Below are 17,773 nucleotides of genomic sequence, written 5' to 3'. Positions count from 1 at the left end.
CCCTCCCTAGAAAGAGAATTCCCTCATGCCTTTATGAGCCTTTATTAACAGCACTGCTTCGGGGTAAGGGGCTCCATTCATGGCTGCAGATGTGAGGAAGAAACCAATGCAGCCTCAGCTCCTACCTCACACAACTGATTACTGGGGTCTGGTGGGTTATGTTTAGGAATTCACAGTGGATTATGTCTGGATATCATTTTATGTCACTGTTAATCTCTCCCAATGACAAATCAAAGTAGGTAAGAAAATGAATTATAATATCGCTCTGTACTAAACGGAAGAGGACAGACGGTGCCAACAAAAATTCACAGAGAAAATCATCTTGACTTAATGGCGCTGGAAATGAGACCCAGGACATTTTAGGTTCCCGAAAGAAACAATGCAGTGCGTGATCAGCTTCTTCCATGATTGGCTAAAGTTCTCAGGTCCGGAGTTGGGCGGTGGTGGCGCACGCCTTTAATCCCAGCACTCGGGAGGCAGAGGCAGGCGGATCTCTGTGAGTTCGAGGCCAGCCTGGTCTACAAGAGCTAGTTCCAGGACAGGCTACACAGAGAAACCCTGTCTCGAAAATCCAAAATCAAAACAAACCAAAACAAAAAACCCTCACGCCCAGGAGCCTGTACCCAGAATCTATTACATGTGATTTATCGTTATTGATCACAGAGGACAGAAACGTTCCTCACCTGCAGGTTTCTGTCAATGCACCAGTTTGTTTCAAAATCATCATCGTCTTCACCAAAAGGGTTGATCAGTTGCTCGGCAACCTGCAGTCGAGAACACAGTGCGTGTGAAGACAGAGAAGGAATCTGAGGTTGACCCCTGCTTCAGCTATCCCTTCCATGTCACTTTTGTAATACACATCCTCCAGGGCAGCGGGCCGCTCTCCAGATATTGATCATCCAGAAAGCCCCTTCATGGGCATGCTCTCCAGATGGACCCGTCTGCTCATCTAGACAACGCTGCCTCACCCCAGGGAAGCCAGGAGCTTCGCGGAGCCAAAGGAAACTGAGTACTGAAGACCATTAACTACACGCAAGGCATATATTATATCATCTGAGCTTTTGAGAAGCCTGTAAAGGCCCAGTTGATAACATGAGGCTAAATGGCAATGAAGGACAAAACGATGAGACATGAACAATTATGCCCAATAGCCAGCTACGAGACATAACTGCTAAATGACTGCACCTGAGAGCTGGAACTGGAGGCTAGTTTAGTTTTACATTAAAGATTCACCCTTACCTAATAGTTCTGTTCTCCTTTGAACCATTTAGCCACTTTCTGACCATGACATCTAACTTTTGGTCTATACTAAATATTCATACCATGTTTTTGGATGGAATAGCCTTTTAAATGAGAGGCTTAGATGTCAAATATAACCTCTTTGAACAGTTTTCTTTTTTCTTTTCTTTTTTTTTTTAACTTGTGAATGTGTGTGTATGTGTGTGGTGGAGGGAGTATTGGTTCCAGATGGGAAGAAAATTTTTAAGTGAACAAAATAAAGGTATCGTTTGATTAGTTTCTAGATCCTGAGATCATTTGGTGAAAACTTTACCCATTTGGGGTTGGGGAGATGTCTCAGTGGGTAAGGATGCTTAAGCAGCAAACACAGGGGCCTGAGTTCAAACCCCCAACACCCAAGTGAAAAGCCAGGCGTGGGTATAGGGATGGATACAGGTAGACTCTGAGAATTCCTGGTCCAGGTAGCCTAGTGAAACGAGAAGCTTCCTATCGAGGAAAAACCCTGTCTCAAGGCAATATGGGAGGGAGGGAGGGAGGGAGGGAGGGAGGGAGGGAGGGAGGGAGGGAGGAAGAAGAAGAAGAAGAGAGAAGGAGGAGAAGGAAGAAGAGAAACTCTCAACTTTGTGCTTTGGCCTGTACATACATTCAGAAGGGTATATACCCTGCAAACTCACATGTGTATCACACACACACAGAGTCACATGAAATTAAAAATAAAGACCAAAGGCACTTTACCCTCTTGGCTTTCAGGATTTAAGTTAAACCACTAAGCTGCTATTTCCAACCTCCGGCGTGTATGAGACTCACTCCAGAGATTCAACAGGACAGAAATAAGCAAGCAAAACAAAAGAAAGCAAACTTCACCTCCAGTAAAACAGATACCTGGGTCCCTCCCCAGACACTCACACTCAGAGCGAGGCTGAGTTCAGGCGGCAGTAGGAGAACTTAGTGCATGGCCAGGGTGGAGAACCAGAGAACTGCAGAGGAGCTAGCTTGGATACAGGAGTCCTGCATTAGTGAGCCTCCTGGCAGTAGCTATGAAAGTCCTTCATTGTGTGGTGACAGGCTATCTTTTTTTTTTTTTGCTTTTTCAAGACAGGGTTTCTCTGTGGTTTTGGAGCCTGTCCTGGAACCAGGCTGGTCTCGAACTCACAGAGATCCGCCTGCCTCTGCCTCCCAAGTGCTGGGATTAAAGGCGTGTGCCACCACTGCCCGGCATTGCCTGGGGTTTTGCTTAAATGGAATAGGCCATTGTTTCAGTCCTGAAAATATTTTTGTTATGTTCATACTTTTCACATTTATTGCATCGGTCTTGTATATATTATTGCAGCCTGTATTTAGTAGTCATAATGACACATCTGTGTATTGAATATGTCATGAAGATGACTTTACTGGAGCACCATTTGCAGTAAGAAAAGTCAAGGTGTCTTTTCTACACTTTGGATAGACTTGTTCTTTGCAAATGGAGACACAGTCCACTTGCGTGGGAACGGCACTTTTATTACGCTGGCTTATCTTGAACAGGCCACACTTGTGTCTTTTCATGTTTGGCCTTTGAAAAACAGTTTACAGCCGGGCAGTGGTGGCGCATGCCTTTAATCCCAGCACTCGGGAGGCAGAGGCAGGTGGATCTCTGTGAGTTTGAGATCAGCCTGGCCTACAAGAGCTAGTTCCAGGACAGGCTCCTAAGCTACAGGGAAACTGTGTCTCAAAGGGGAAAAAAAAAAAGAAAGCAGTTTATAGAGGAAAGGAATTTAGACACTTCACCAAAAAAGGAGCCATGAACCTCTTTATGGCTCAGCCAAGCATTTTATATGCAAACAAAGCAGTCAGACAGTTACTGAGTTCTGCAGGATGAAGAGGGAAGAGACAAAACAAGCCAGAAAGGAACAGCATGACAGGAGAGTCGAGCATTTGGATCAACTGTGGCGACTGTATGTTGATAAAGTAAAGCCCATTTTTCCCTCTGAGAGAGTCAGCCATCTCTCTTGCTCTTTCTCACTCCGAGAAAGCGGGTAAAAAATACGAATCACTGTCATCTGCTTAAAAATATTTTTGCCATTTAAAGGACATGCTGCTCGACATTGGAGTATAATTTAAAGTGCCAACATACTTATGAAGCGTCAAACCAACAAGAGAACCAGTATTTGCAGGGGAATGTGTCCCAACCCTAGGGCCTGACCATAGGTTGCTGCTTTGGAAGGCCAAGTGGTTGGAAATTCTGTTTTGTTAGACTCCTTGAAAGTATTGCTGGGTTTCACTTTACTTGAGGAAACTGTTGCTTTTGACCTTTTTTTTTTTTTCCTGTCACATACTTCAAGGGGTGGAGAGTCAAGCTTCTGATATATACACACTGACATCTCAGAGGCTTGGGATTGGTGGCGGTCGGGGGAACAAACACGGTTCCATACACGTGACTGGATGAGCTGTCCTCACGGCTTTGGCATGCTTTTAGATTCCTGGTAAACTGCATGTCACTGCTAATCCTGATGTTTCTGCTTTTAATCCCGATGAGCTTCGTTTCTGAACATGGAATGTAGTTAACGCGTGGGACAGCTAGTGGAACTCAGGGGATTGCTTATGATTCACGGAGTGGAGCAGAACCGGGCTTCTATTACGGTATTAAAGCTCAGGTCTGCTCCCAAAGACTGATGTTTCCCCCGTCGTTTCCTCTGCCCAGCTGTGCCTAAAAACCAGCACGGGTGCAGCTGTTACTTTAATTACATTACTTCAGCCTAATGGGTGCACACAGAGACTTGAAGAAAAATCAATATCTGTGAGAGAAATGCCCTTCTCTTCTCTTCGCGTGATGAACTGCTGCACCCAAGCCTCTCTACCCAGAACTTTAATCTTGATGGAGAAGCAACCACATCTCTGAGCTATTACACCATCATGTCTACCTTTGAGTTATGCATGAATGATTTGCCAAAGACTCAACAGAAGAGAGTTTGGAACAAAGGGGGGTTCCAGCATGCCTTGAGCACCAAGACGGTGGACTACCTTGAGCCATCCCGCGTAGAAGAAGAACTGGAGGAGGGTGAATATCGGAATGTACAGATCTAAGTCATGGCCCGTGTAGCCTTTGGTGGGATCCAGGAACTGCCGTCCAATGAGGCACGCGAAGAAGAACGTGTAGACAGCAAGGGTGACAACCTGGGACAGAGGGAGACCCGAGGGAGGGGTCAGTGCTAGCTGCCCACAGAAACTATGCTGCGAAGTGGGCGGCGGGGGGGGGGGAGGGTGTGAAAGCCACATGCATGGGATGTGGGGCGATAACTCGGTCAATAACGTACTGGTAGCACACGCATGGGGCACCCGAGTCCTATTAGAAGCACCCGTATAAAACGACAGGAGTGGTGGCTTGTTCCTGTAACCCCAATTCTGGGGAAGGGGTGAAGATAAGTAGATCCTGGGGCCTCACTGGCCGGCAAGTTTAAATGAAAGATGGCACGTAATAGGTCTCAGTTAGCAATCTTATCTCTAAGTAAATAAATCAATAAAGTGAATGGCTTCAGAGGAGTGACACCCAAGATCGACCTCAGATTCCCACCCTCTGGTCCCCGCCACCACCACAATCACATGCACAGTATTTGGTACCTGTGTGTAAACCAGCGGAATGCCAACCCAGTCATAGCCAAATAAGAGGCTGCACCAGGAGCGGTACCGATTCATCTCCTAAGCCCAAAACATGAAAACACACTTTACTCAAACGATGACCACAGTTATAAACATGAGCTGGGATTCAGAACCCGGGCACGCTATTGATGAACATGGCAGTAAATGCTAAGGCCAACTTTGTAAGTTGTCCCCAAGGCTCCTCTGAAAGGAAAGTCCTGAGAATGAAAAAGGAAGCCAGGCATTTTAATCCCAGCACTGGGGAGGCAGGCGGAGCTCTGTGAGTTCGAGGCCAGCCTGCTCTACAGAGTGAGTTCCAAGATAGGCTCCAAAGCTACAGAGAAACCCTGTATCAAAAAACAACAACAGGAAAAAAAAAAAGAGTAAAAGAAAATGATACCATAGAGCGGTTTGTAAAAAGGAAAGAAAAATGATGAGGACATTTGGGCATAATTTTATAAATATAAAAATACAAATATTTGCCAGGCGGTGGTGGCGCACGCCTTTAATCCCAGCACTCGGGAGGCAGAGGCAGGTGGATCTCTGTGAGTTCGAGGCCAGCCTGGTCTACAAGAGCTAGTTCCAGGACAGGAACCAAAAAGCTACGGAGAAACCCTGTCTCGAAAATCCAAAAAAAAAAAAAAGCAAATATTTTCATAAATATTTTTACAAATCTTCTTATCTTCTTAAGAAAAGGTAGAATGTTATAAAGATAAACTTGTTTTTCTAATCCACACTCTTCAACGTATAGACTGCCCCCAAATGTTCAAAAGGAGCTAAGAAGGTTAATATTTAAAATAAGTAATTACTGGTTATTTTGGTATAAATTTGGCAAGCATTTTTTTATCTCCTTAAAAACATTCTTATGACAGATATTAGAAAAGACATATGAATACATGCTAAGCCTTCTGCCTAGCAAACTGGGACTTTAAAATGCTCCGATCGACAGAAAAATCTATCTGTAACAGGGAGGATGGAGAGTCATCGATCTCTTGCCTTATCCATATGAGACTGAATCTAATATTACCTCAATTTGGAAGCCATTTACTCATTTTAGCCTCATCCAAGCCAGAGACCATCAGGGCTGTCACAGCAGATTTTCCGCGTATACATTTCTCTGATGAATCCCGAGACCTTTTTCTTTAATTGTTTTTATTGAGCTATACATTTCCCCGCTCTCCTTCCTTCTTCTCCCCTTCTACCCTCTCCCGTGACCCCGATGCTCCCAATTTACTCAGGCAATCTTGTCTTTTATTCAGCAAGACATTGTTTTGTTCCCTGGAGCAACAAAAAGGCTGATTTAAGGTTAGAGTATTCAAATCTGGGTGGAAAGGTTAAAGTTTATTCTTCCTTAGGATTTTAGTCTGGGTGCTGGGGGTTCATCCCATCACCAAGAAAGAAAACTAAGAATTTTAATACAGAATCCTTACGCAAGCAGTCGCAAAGGCCTGTGGGCAATGTGCCTCTTCAGAGTCTTTGGCAATCCTGGCTTTACCATTTCCCTACAAGCCTCTCACAGAATATGCAGTGCCGACAGTAGACGCTTCCAAGGAGCCTGAGCTCACCTTGCTCACTCTCTGTTCAACACACTGTGGGTTTCCCACTGTCTTCCTAGCTCCGCAGAATCTGGAGTGATGAGGGCAGACCTCTGGTCTGACCTCTTACATCCAGGGTCCTGGAGTTCTAATTAGCATTTTCTCGTGGCTTACTAAATACTTACGGTCATCAATGATTGAAGGTCGACGCTGTCCCTGATTCTGCCTTCATTCCGGGCTTTGGTGGCAAGATTTCCAAACCAAATGAAGGGGACCCAGTATTTCAGATGTGGTGATTTGAGGTGGTCGAATAATTTCCTTTCGTCTGCTGTCATAAAACCTTTACACAAAATAACAAAAGGGATGTTATACACGCTTAGTTAAGCCTAATGCATTATCATAATTTTAGTATTCTGGGGTAGCGGAGGGTGCTAAAGAAATATTCTTGGCCGGGCGGTGGTGGCGCACGCCTTTAATCCCAGCACTTGGGAGGCAGAGGCAGGTGGATCTCTGTGAGTTCGAGACCAGCCTGGTCTACAAGAGCTAGCTCCAGGACCGGCTCCAAAACCACAGAGAAACCCTGTCTCGAAAAACCAAAAAAAAAAAAAATATTCTTGTCTCCAATGGTTTATATTTGTGCTAGAGATGAAGAGTTTTGCTCGAGTTGTGTGCATGGACATACACAAAATGCATACACATTGTATCTTGATATTTGAAGCAATGCATCATCTTGGCAATCTGATGATAAAGGTAAGAAAGGGGACACATGAGTCTGGGACACAGATTCTTAAAATGCGAGGCACAGCCCCCTTTGGGGTCACATAGCTGAATGTGGGTTGTGAACTATTGGTAACAGATTTTTGAACATACAATAACCACAAGTTAATTCAAGATCAAACGTATAATGAATCCGAGGTGTTGCTAGCCACATACACCCGTGCCATATCAAGTGACTCACTGTGCCTTGGTTCTGAACACACAACATGTGCACTTTGCACTGAGCGTAACTTGCTGCCACACAACACCGACAGACACGGCCTCGAGCATCTCGGCTCAGAGTTGAGACTATTTTGTGCTAGAAGTGGCAATGCCTTCACGAGCCACATAGAGCATTCTGCTCTTATGGAAACATAATGGTTTAATTACAGAAAGCAAAAACAATATTTTCCTATTTGAATGAACTGTATTACATTAGAGTGTTTGATTTTAAAATTGCCATTTGAATCGTTGATTTGTTTCATTTTTTTAAATGTTAAATAAATTTGTCTCTGGATTAGTACAGAATTTCCAATCATGCATTTCCTCCTGCATGGTTCCCACGGCTGTGCCTCCCGCCTTCTCCATCAGTATTTGAGATGGCCCTAGACATGCTTCTGCTGTTTTATGCTATATATTTATTAGAAGTGGCATTCTAATAAATTTGATGATTACAAAATCAGAATATCAATAACTCTGAAAAAAGCCAAAGATGTCATGCACTACCAAATATTTGACCAATAATTAATTATGCATATAAAAATAAATAAGCACATCGTCTCATTTATATGCAAGTTTGCTTTTCTTTGAAAGAAAACAATTTTACTTTATTTATATGGATGTTATCTGTGGGTATACATATGTATAGATGCGAGTTTGCATAGTGTCCAGATCCCATGGAACTGTAGTTACAAGTGCTTGTGAGCTCGTAGCAAGAGTTGTGCGTGATTCCCACGGCTGTGCCTCCCACCTTCTCCATCAGCATCCTTCTCCATTGCATGCCCTTCTGCGTGATTCCCACGGCTGTGCCTCTTGCCTTCTCTGTCAGCATCCTGCTCCATCGCATGCCCTTCTGCGAAGCCATCTCTCATTCCTCCTTCTCCCTCCCACGGATTTCTCTAATCTAAAGCTTCCATGGGGCCCTCTGTCTTGACGTGGAGTACAGTGACATTGTACATAAAGGAAAGGCAAGGACCACATTTGTCTTTTTAGTCCCCACGCTACTTTGCACAAATTTTTGAAACGTGTGCGATGAGCTCGGGTTTCCAGAGACCTCCCTGACCCTCAGCGTTTTCCTCTGTAATAATACCTGCTTTACGACGATGATACTGGGGCTAGACTCAGCGGTAGAGCGCTTGCCTATCATGTTGGAAGCCAGCATCGCACGTCAGAAAGGCACACGAGGTGGGGGGGGGTGTTACCTGAGATGCTAAACATACATGAAGAGTTTAGCACACTTAGTGCTGGGGAATAGTGTATCTTTGATGCTGTATCTGGGTCCCTCCTTCACTCCCCCTCTCCCCGCACAAGGAAAGGAGAGGAACAAGGTGGCAGGTTTATTTAATAAAAGAACATTGAAGGAGGTTTTATTCTTACTGTTTTTAATTATGTGTGTCCTTGCGTGTGTGTGCAGGTGCTCTCCAAAGCCAGAGGCGTCAGACACCCAGCCTCGTGGAATCGAGCACCTAATAGATTCTTGGATTTTACATTCATGGCTAGCCATTGTTGGATTAGTTGGAATATAGACGATAAGTTATTACAATAAATTCCCTATATATGTGTGAGTGTATATACATATATATGTATGTGTGTATGTATCTATGTGTGCATGTATATATATATATATATATATATATATATATATTCATTCCATAAATTAGTCTGTGACCCTAACTAATTTATTGTATGATGGAGATAATCTGCTTTTTCTTTTAAAAACGGGCTTACAGAGCATGACTAAATGCTATTATAGGAAGTTAGCCTCGGGTTATGAATATCTTTGTTCTGTAACCAGTGAAATTTTCCCTTCTTTGTGGAACATGTGTCTTGGGGCAACCTGGATCGGCGTTCCAAGGCCCTCACCACTCCTATTCGGCTCAAGAAACTGTCTCTTGTGTTTTATCAAACAGTTAACAGATGAACTTGGCTTTTCTTCACTTCGGGCATAAAGGCTTGCCACAGCTGTCCCTCCTTTAACTGGAAGCCTGTCTTAGCTACTCCATATCAATTGTCTGACACTTAGATTCTTGGGATTTAGAGTGCAATTCTAGAATCAAAAAAGAAAAAAAAAAAAGAAAGAAAGATGACCACACTTACAGACTGGCTGCAGTTTCTGTAATTTGGCCAGGGAACAACTTTGTGTCTGGCTATTTTTTATTCAGGATCACGTTGTGCTAGCAAGTCCTTTCTTGGCATCTAAGCAGAAAGTAAATATGCAGGACGAGGCCTTGGTTAGCGCCAGTGCTAAAGCCAGAGCCGGGCCCTGCACTCCGGGAAGGACATTTATGGATGGGAAGGCTCATGTAAAGGAAAGAAAGCTGGCAATTTTCAAGTTTTACCTCAGCCCAAAGGTATTGATAATTTAACAGGTTCTAGGGGAGATGAACGAAGCAGCAGAGCTTAGAGCATCGTCCCCGAGTACACAGACAGGATGATTCCAGGCATCGGAAGTCACCCGATTTCGGAAATCAAATTGATGGTCAATTGAGAGAAAAGGTCTAGACTGGGTGGTGGTTCAAATCCATTTAAGGGGTGCTAGTTATGAAGTGGAATGTTATCTTCATCAGCCTTTCGGGGCATTGTGGTAGGCACTGATGCCTTAAAATTTATAAAAATTTTATTCTCCTCACATCTAAGGCAAATTAATTACAGTTATTGCTGTGCTGTACTATAGTTTAATGGCATTACAAATTAATTGCAATTCGGCTGCTCTACCACCATCCTGTGGCCATACGTCTCTCTCCTTCAGGCCCTGCGTCTGGTTTGGCAAAGCTACTGCATCTACCTAGAACGTCTCTCACAATCTCTTTTCTTTCTGACTGGTTTAGCTCTGCCCAGTGATTTTCACATCATTTGTGTGCAAAACAACTTGAATATGTCTAATTATATTAGACTTATTAAATCATAATGTTCTTTAATATATCTAATCAGGGCAAGATACCCATATACCCATCCTTTGAGCGGGATGCTTGTACTGACTTCACTTGAGCTGTAGTTTGATGGAGCAGGATTTGCTAGAGGAAGGCAAATTTGTCATGCCCCTAAGCCAAAAGACTAATCAAATCCATTAGCAGGCAAGATCCCTGCCATCACAGATCTGCCGGCTGCAGAGTTGGCCTGTTTGTCCTCTGGTTGAAGCAGAGGCAGGTGCCTTTGGCCTTCCAGAGAGGCTCCGTTAGCAGAGGAACCACAGCTCCAAGCTCAAAGACAAGGGTGGGTGTGATGCCAGTTCTTCCTCTAAGAGAAAGCTGTGTTTTCAGCATCTTGGGACAACTTTTTCAAGCAGAGTTCAACGTCTCTGACTCATTTCCAAATGCATACAGCAGAGACAGCGCTTCAACTAGAGATGCCCTTTAAATACAATGGGAGAGGCTTAGGGATCCCTGAAATTGAGGAGGTGCAAAGTGAGATGGAGACAGAGCTAGAATCAAGTCACGGTATTGTTGTGCAGGGCAACGCATCAGACCATGAGACATGTGTGGTTCAAAAATAATTGTCATTTCTTCTACATTATGTTTACTGGGTACTATGCAAGATAGTATTGTCTCCACTCTATCCTGAGTCCTCCCCATTTAATCCCACTCAACATAATTCTCAGAAGTTTTTTAAAAATGATTTAAGAACATTAACCCAACAATGAGTTACAGCCCATTGATCAAAAACCTGGAATAGGATACAACCAAGTAAAATCAGCTTTTGGGGTGGCAATACTGACTGAAGAACTATTCTGTTATTTCCCCGAAATGACCAAAATATCTGTAGGTCACCCATCTCTCCATCTGGAAGTGGATATTCCATTTGGCAGGTCACTGTATAAAATACAATGACACACGTGCACACACACACACACACGAAATAACATACACACAATTAGCGTTTTTAACTCCTTGCCTAAGTGGGTGCCCTTGAGTTTCATTGACGTAACAGATCTGAGGCCATCTGCAATTGCCCTGAGTTTCAGGTCAGCCTGGGTTACCTAATGAGTTCCAGGCTAACCCAGACTACACTGCAGGGTTCTGTTTCAAAACAAACAAGCAAGCAAACAGATAGACAACAAGTACAAAAAGAGCCTGGCTCCGCATGGTGGCACACACCTGGGACCCATGGTAAAATCCTGGCTTACAACAACAACAACAACAACAACAACAAAAATCTCTTGACAATTCAATGACAGGGATCCCACTTTCAGAAATACTGGGCAGATAGATTGTCCTCGGTCACGGACCTGGGAGGCTGTCGACTGGTGGCAGCCAGGTCAAGGAGGGCCAGTTCCGCCTTGCACTTTGCCTCCTGAGTGGAGCAAGAAGTGCACCTGGTGAGCCAGGTTTCCCCCACAGGATGACATTCTGTCTGCTCGGGCTCATCAGATGACAATACAGGAATGTCTGACTCAGCCTCCAAAGGTTCGGCCAATGGCGGAAGCTGGTGCAGGCGTGAATTCCACTGTCCCTTTGGCCATCTCTCCTCCTAACACAGGACACCAAGACACTTAAACAGTCCAGGGAGCCCGAGAACCAGGAACACGCCCAAGAAAATGACAGCAAGCTGAAGGGCAGGGATAAATATACAAAATCCAAGGGGCTAGCCTTGTGGCCAGCGCACCTTAAATCAGGGTTTCTACTCAACAGTCACTCGGCAGCCCAGTGCTCACTTGTGTTTTATGCCATCCATGTGAGGCAGACTGAAACCTCCAGGGCAGTCTCACCAGGCTCCACCAGTCTCAGGAAAAGGCCCGGGGACTTTGGTTAAGGTTCCAGGGCTTTGAGAAAAAAGCAAATGAGCCAGGTGGTGGTGGCGCACGCCTTTAATCCCAGCACTCGGGAGACAGAGGCAGGGGCAGGCAGATCTCTGTGAGTGCGAGGTCAGCCTGGTCTACAGAGGGCCAGAACTGTTACACAGAAAACCTCTATCACGAACCTCACTCCCACCCTAGCCTCTGCTGCTGCCAAAAAGAAAAACAAAAATAAAAGCCACCCCTGTCTTTAAGGTTATCATGTTTAAATCGTTCTTACTAACTGAGCACCAAAGGAAGACCTTCGCTTCAGAGGAAGAGAGAGAAATACAATATAGAGACATGAAGTTCAGTCATAACTTGTCTCTGAAAATCATTAGTGTGGGACAAAACTTATGGTAACTGCTACTGATCCTTGAGCGGGGCCATTATATCCTTGCTTAGGTTAATGTTCCCTCTGCTCAGCCCAGTGCCTGGTACATGCTACGTGTTCAACTTTATTTTTACTTAAAAAAAGATTTATCTATGTATTTGTTTATCTATTTATCTAGATATTCATATAAATTCTTGCTTATATGTTTGTATGTGCCCCATGTGCATGTCTGGTGCCCACGGACACCAGAAGAGGACGCTGGATTCTCTAGGGAGATCTAGCGTTACTGACAGTTGTGAGCCGCCACGTGGTGTCGAGAATCAAACTTGGGTCCTCCAAAAGAACAGCAAGCGCTCTTAATCACCAAGCCATCTTTCCATTCTCTTATTTTTTAATTAATCAACTTGTTAATTAATTAGCTTTCAGACAGGCTCTCATGTGCCTAAGGCGGGCCTCAAACTCACGATGTAGTGGAAGACAACCTGGAACCCCCCGTTTGTCTCTGCTTGCCCAGGGCTGGGATTACAGGCACAAGCCTCCGTGTCTGACTTCTTCAGTGCCGGAATGAGATCCAGAGCTTTGCCCAGGCAGGGCGGGCTCTCTATCAATCAGCTGTGTTCCCGGCCTCAGGAAACTTCACAGAATGGGCAAATGCCCGCTAGTCATTGGCAACTCCGCCACTGGTTCTCTCAGAGTATGCCTGTAATGTTCTATTTCCGTCTTTACGCTTCTGATGAGCAGCGTTGATGAGAACTATTTTCTTCTCTGATACTTGTGAAGTGTTAAGTGAAAGATTTGGATTCAGCTTGGTTCTAAAATATAAACAATCAACAAAGGTCATGGCCCAGGTTAGCGAAGATCCAGGATTATGCACTTGACTTGGAGTGAGTGACATTTTCCAGGGCAGGTGATTTGAATGACTAGAATTTTTCCGGAACAAGTTTAGCGTCAACAGGCAAAATAGCAGAGCCTCTCTTGCAATCCCTCTGATAAATACCGGACAGTCCACACTTCAGGGGCTTTTCAGCGGAATTGACTTATTTTGAGTTCAATTTTAGTATAAGCAGAAGTAGAAAGCTTTTTATTTTTAATTTGAGAATTTAACCTGAGATGACTACAAATTAGATATATTTTTCTCAAAGCATGCAGCATGGTTCTCCTACGCCTCAGAATGATAGAATGTGACTGTTTAACTTCAAAACAAAGGAGGTTCAGAGACCAGCGGCAGGGAAGGGCCTGGCGTGTCTGGCTCCAGCCTAAGCTTTGGTGAACATGAGGAAGCTGCTCCATGCTCCCACCCTCTTCACCTGCCTCCTCCTGCCCCGCATGGAGGCTGTGCAGGAAAGGGCCCTTGCGAAGCTTTGGGGGAAGAGCTTTAGAGGGCATGGACTTAAATCTCAGTATCTCCCAGCCTGTGATTCGGGGCTCCTTACCACTGTCTAGAGGAGCATGTTAGATACACTGACCTCTTTCAGCATTGGCTTTAACAGTGGCTGATGTATACTCAACTTCTAAAGACATAACTTTTTCTTAGAGTGATTTTAAGTAGGGTAGTCAGTAGCTGAGGTGTGAATGTGTGTGTTTATATGTGTGTTTGTGTATATGCTTGTATGTATGTGTGTTTGTGTGTATGTATGTGTGTTTATATATGTGTCTGCATGTATGTTTGTATGTATGTGTGTTTATATATGTGTCTGCATGTATGTTTGTATGTGTGTGTGTTTATATGTGTGTGTATTTGTGTTTGTGTGTATGTATATATTTGTATATATGTGTGCATATATGTGTTTGCATGTTTATATGTGCTTATGTGTGTGTTTGTGTGTATGTGTTTATATGTGTGTATTTGTATATTTGTATGTATGTGTATATGTGTGTTTGTATGTTTATATGTGTTTATGTGTATGTTTGCATGTGTGTTTATATTTGTGTATTTGTGTGTTTGCATGTATGTGTATCTTTGTATGTATGTGTGTTTATATTTGTGTTTGTGTGTATGTGTATGTTTGTATGTTTTATATGTGTGTTTATGTGTGTATGTATGTGTGTGCATGTGTATATGTGGGAGGGAGTGTGTGTGTCCTCAGCATCACCCCACTTATTTTGCCCTTACAATGCAGGGTAGTGGCATAGTTATGAGTCCTGTATCCCCTTAGGCAGGAGTAGGTGCCCTGGCTCTAGACTCAGGACATCTGCCAAACGTTTTCCACCATCTCCAACTTTCTATTCTTCCCAGAACCCTTGGCACAGGCAGAAAGCAGTCAGGGAGTAGCGGAGGCGTGTGTCCAGTGGCACAACTTATAACAGGGCCTGGATGAGACTGAGTCAGCCCTCTGGATGGGGAAGGAGCCAGACACTGCGTGAGTCAGCACTGCCACGGACAGAGCGTGCTGGCTAGGGCAGCAGGAAATGCCGGGCTCTGGGGCCATTCCTCTGCAGCTCGGTGGCCACCTGACACACGGGCCTGAGATCATGTACGCGTTGTGCACATGTTTACATTCCTCTGAGCATAACCCGTGTCCTCTGCCTTTTCTACAAAAAGCGCATGGAAACTAAAGAACAACCCTTTCCCCTTTTACTTTTGTTTTGTCTTTGAGGTGTGCTCTTGCTAAGTGGTCCTGTCTGGTCAGGAACCTGCTCGGGTTGGCCTCGAACTTGAGACAATCCATTCGCCACAGCCTCCGGGATAGACCCCTGCCTCCGGATAAACAAGGCCTTTTAATGAAGGTTATGAGTCATGGTCTTAAGGGCTCTGAGAAAGATTTTGAGCTCCATTCAATCCCTCTTAGTGTCTGACTCTTTCAGCCAATGCAAAGAAACTAAAAATTTTAAGCCAGAACTATGCTTGCTATGCACAAACAAGTGACTCAAACTTACTGCCCGAGGGCACACCTTTGAACTCTGCAGTCACTGGTAAACGCACAATCTGAATCTACTCTATCTTCATTGTTGGTACTTTGTTAGTAATAAGGACTCTCTCTCTCCTCAGGAGACCCCCCCCCCCCCCCGAATCAGAAAACGAGGTGTTTCTGCTGCTTGTTTGGTTTTGTTTTTAACGCATTCCTTAAAAGAGTCGGGACTTTCCAACGTCAGTGTGTGGACAATGACTCGGAGCCAAGAGTGGAGAGGCACACTTTGGATCCCTGCCCCAGGGAGGCTGAGGCAGGAGGAGTACCAAGGCAGGCGAGTCTGGGACACATGACAAGAGTGTCTTATACAAAGAGGAAGGAGAGACATGGAAACGTGTTTTACTGAAGGGGTCTCAGCAGCACTTCTAAAGGCTCAGGTTTTTTGATCCAGGAGATTCAAAGTGGGGTCCTGGACAACGCACTTTAAATGAACACTCAAGATGCCGAGTGCCGCAGGAAGGTTCACAGCTAGTAATTACCCGCCTCCTGGGGCGTGGCCTTACACTAGGTACCTGGACGTCGCTGCGGAGTCCGCCCCTTCTCTCCTCCCCTCTGGTTCCCGATTTCTCATTGGTTTGTTTTGAATCCCAACTCCATCCACCGTTCAAGCAGAGAATCATGATTTGTAAGTTTTCCCCCTAAATAAATAACTATCTATCTCTCAGTTCTGAGCTAGAGTGGGACGCTTCTTTTAAGCGTCAGATCTTTCTGCCATCAGCCGAGGTCTGTGGCTCTGTGAACTGGGGTTCCAGACACACGACTCTGAATGCATGCCAGTGAATGAATGACTCTCATTTTTCAGATTCCCTTGGAGTGGTAAGGGTATGGAGAGTGGGGAGAGAAGTAAAATCCAACACCCCTGATACCTTAGAAAGGAAAAATCTTAGTTGCTTGTGCATGTCAGCCATTTGCACAAGTGTGTTAACACACGCAAAGAAAACAAAGTCACACCAATCTCCTACTACCTGGTTTGCTCACTTGCCTGCGGACCCAGGTCCAGTTCAGTCCTGGCAGCTAAGGACTGACCGGAGGCCCCAAAGTCTTCTCTATTGCTGGCTGGCCTGGCTCCTCTGGACACTCATTTAATACAGAGCTCACACTAAGAGGGTGTGATTTGTTTTAAGAAAGAGGCTGAGCAGAGCCGGGATGTGTCAGAACTGGAGAAGCGGCACTTTGGTTCATCCTAACTTTCCTTGCTTGCTTTTCTACTTTTCTTCAGAGCAAGTCATTCTTAATATCTTTATTCCTTGAGTATTAGAGTAAGAAACTGAAGTTTCCCAGGAGTGTTTCAGGTTAGTTATCCTGAAGCAGTAACCTATCTTTACCTTCGGAGGACAGCGGGCAGTTAATTTGGCTTTGGTTCCTGGTGTTCAATACAATACACCTGTGTACCTGCCAGGCTACAAACTTCTGCCTGGATCCTCCACTGATTTCTTGTACCCCGCAACTTTCTCACATAGCACCCTTGCTTTCTTTCTCCACCCCAACTTTCTCAATCTCATGGTGAAAATAGATCAAAAATACCCGGGATGTTGTGGATTCAAGGAGACTTTCAAAGTGACCAAAACGCTGTGCTATGCTGTTCTAGACGGTTCCTTTATGAGAATGACATAGTATTTGCCAGGTGCTAGGAATTGCTCAGATCACTTTGTGACCATTGACTTACTTAGTTCTCATAGTGAACCTACAAAGTATGTAACATAGATGTTAGCATAAGCCCATTTTATAGATGAGGAAGCTGAGGCACAGAAAGGCTAAGTACCTAAACTATGTCATGTTACCAGTGAATAGTGGAGTCAGAATTCCAACCCTTAGTTATTATCTACGTCTCTCATAAAACCCCCACATACCACACATGTGCGTGCTCACACACACACACACAAAATAACAAGGCCAACAAATCAAAAAACAAACATAGCCAGGTGGTGGTGGCACACGCCTTTAATCCCAGCACTTAGAAGGCAGAGGCAGGTGAATCCCTATGAGTTCGAGGCCAGCCTGGTCTACAGAGCAAGTTCCGAGACAGGCTCCAAAGCTACAGAGAAACCCTGTCTCAAAAAAGAAAAAATCTCCCTCCCAAACCCCCAAACAATAACAACAACAAAACAACAATATTCTTCTTAGAAGAAAGAGGAAACTGGAGATTACAATTTGATTTGAGATTGTAGCCTAAATGAAGGCAGAGCTCTCTGAGTGCTCAGATCATCGACACGGGCCAAGAGTGACTTCACTTAATCCTCACGCCACTGAAGGCTGGTTTTACAGCTTCTTTGTTAAATATTTACATAGCCCAGAGCTCCATCCTTCACATGTGACTCCTTTTCAGCACACTAGATCCAAGAAACCATATAAAGCCCTAAAGAGACAGATCCATACCAAGAGAGCCTTTGACCAC

At 44.5% G+C, this 17,773-nt stretch overlaps 1 protein-coding gene across 4 annotated transcripts in view; it reads right to left on the bottom strand.

Moving 5' to 3' along the window:
- Window positions 1-17,773, bottom strand: part of Best3 (bestrophin 3) — a 38,060-nt gene that overhangs the window by 12,739 nt on the left and 7,548 nt on the right. For all 4 annotated transcript variants that reach the window (XM_057758262.1, XM_057758261.1, XM_057758264.1 and 1 more), the window contains 4 exons: window positions 6,575-6,729; window positions 4,837-4,914; window positions 4,240-4,392; window positions 684-764 (listed from right to left, as the gene is read on the bottom strand). In XM_057758262.1, the coding sequence (XP_057614245.1) occupies window positions 684-764; window positions 4,240-4,392; window positions 4,837-4,914; window positions 6,575-6,729 (467 nt within the window). The remainder of the gene's footprint in view (window positions 1-683; window positions 765-4,239; window positions 4,393-4,836; window positions 4,915-6,574; window positions 6,730-17,773) is intronic.

The sequence above is a fragment of the Chionomys nivalis genome, chromosome 25 (assembly GCF_950005125.1).
Source record: "Chionomys nivalis chromosome 25, mChiNiv1.1, whole genome shotgun sequence".
Lineage (NCBI taxonomy): Eukaryota > Metazoa > Chordata > Mammalia > Rodentia > Cricetidae > Chionomys > Chionomys nivalis.
Note: the sequence above shows the minus strand (reverse complement) of the source record. Positions and strands in the feature narration are given on the sequence as shown.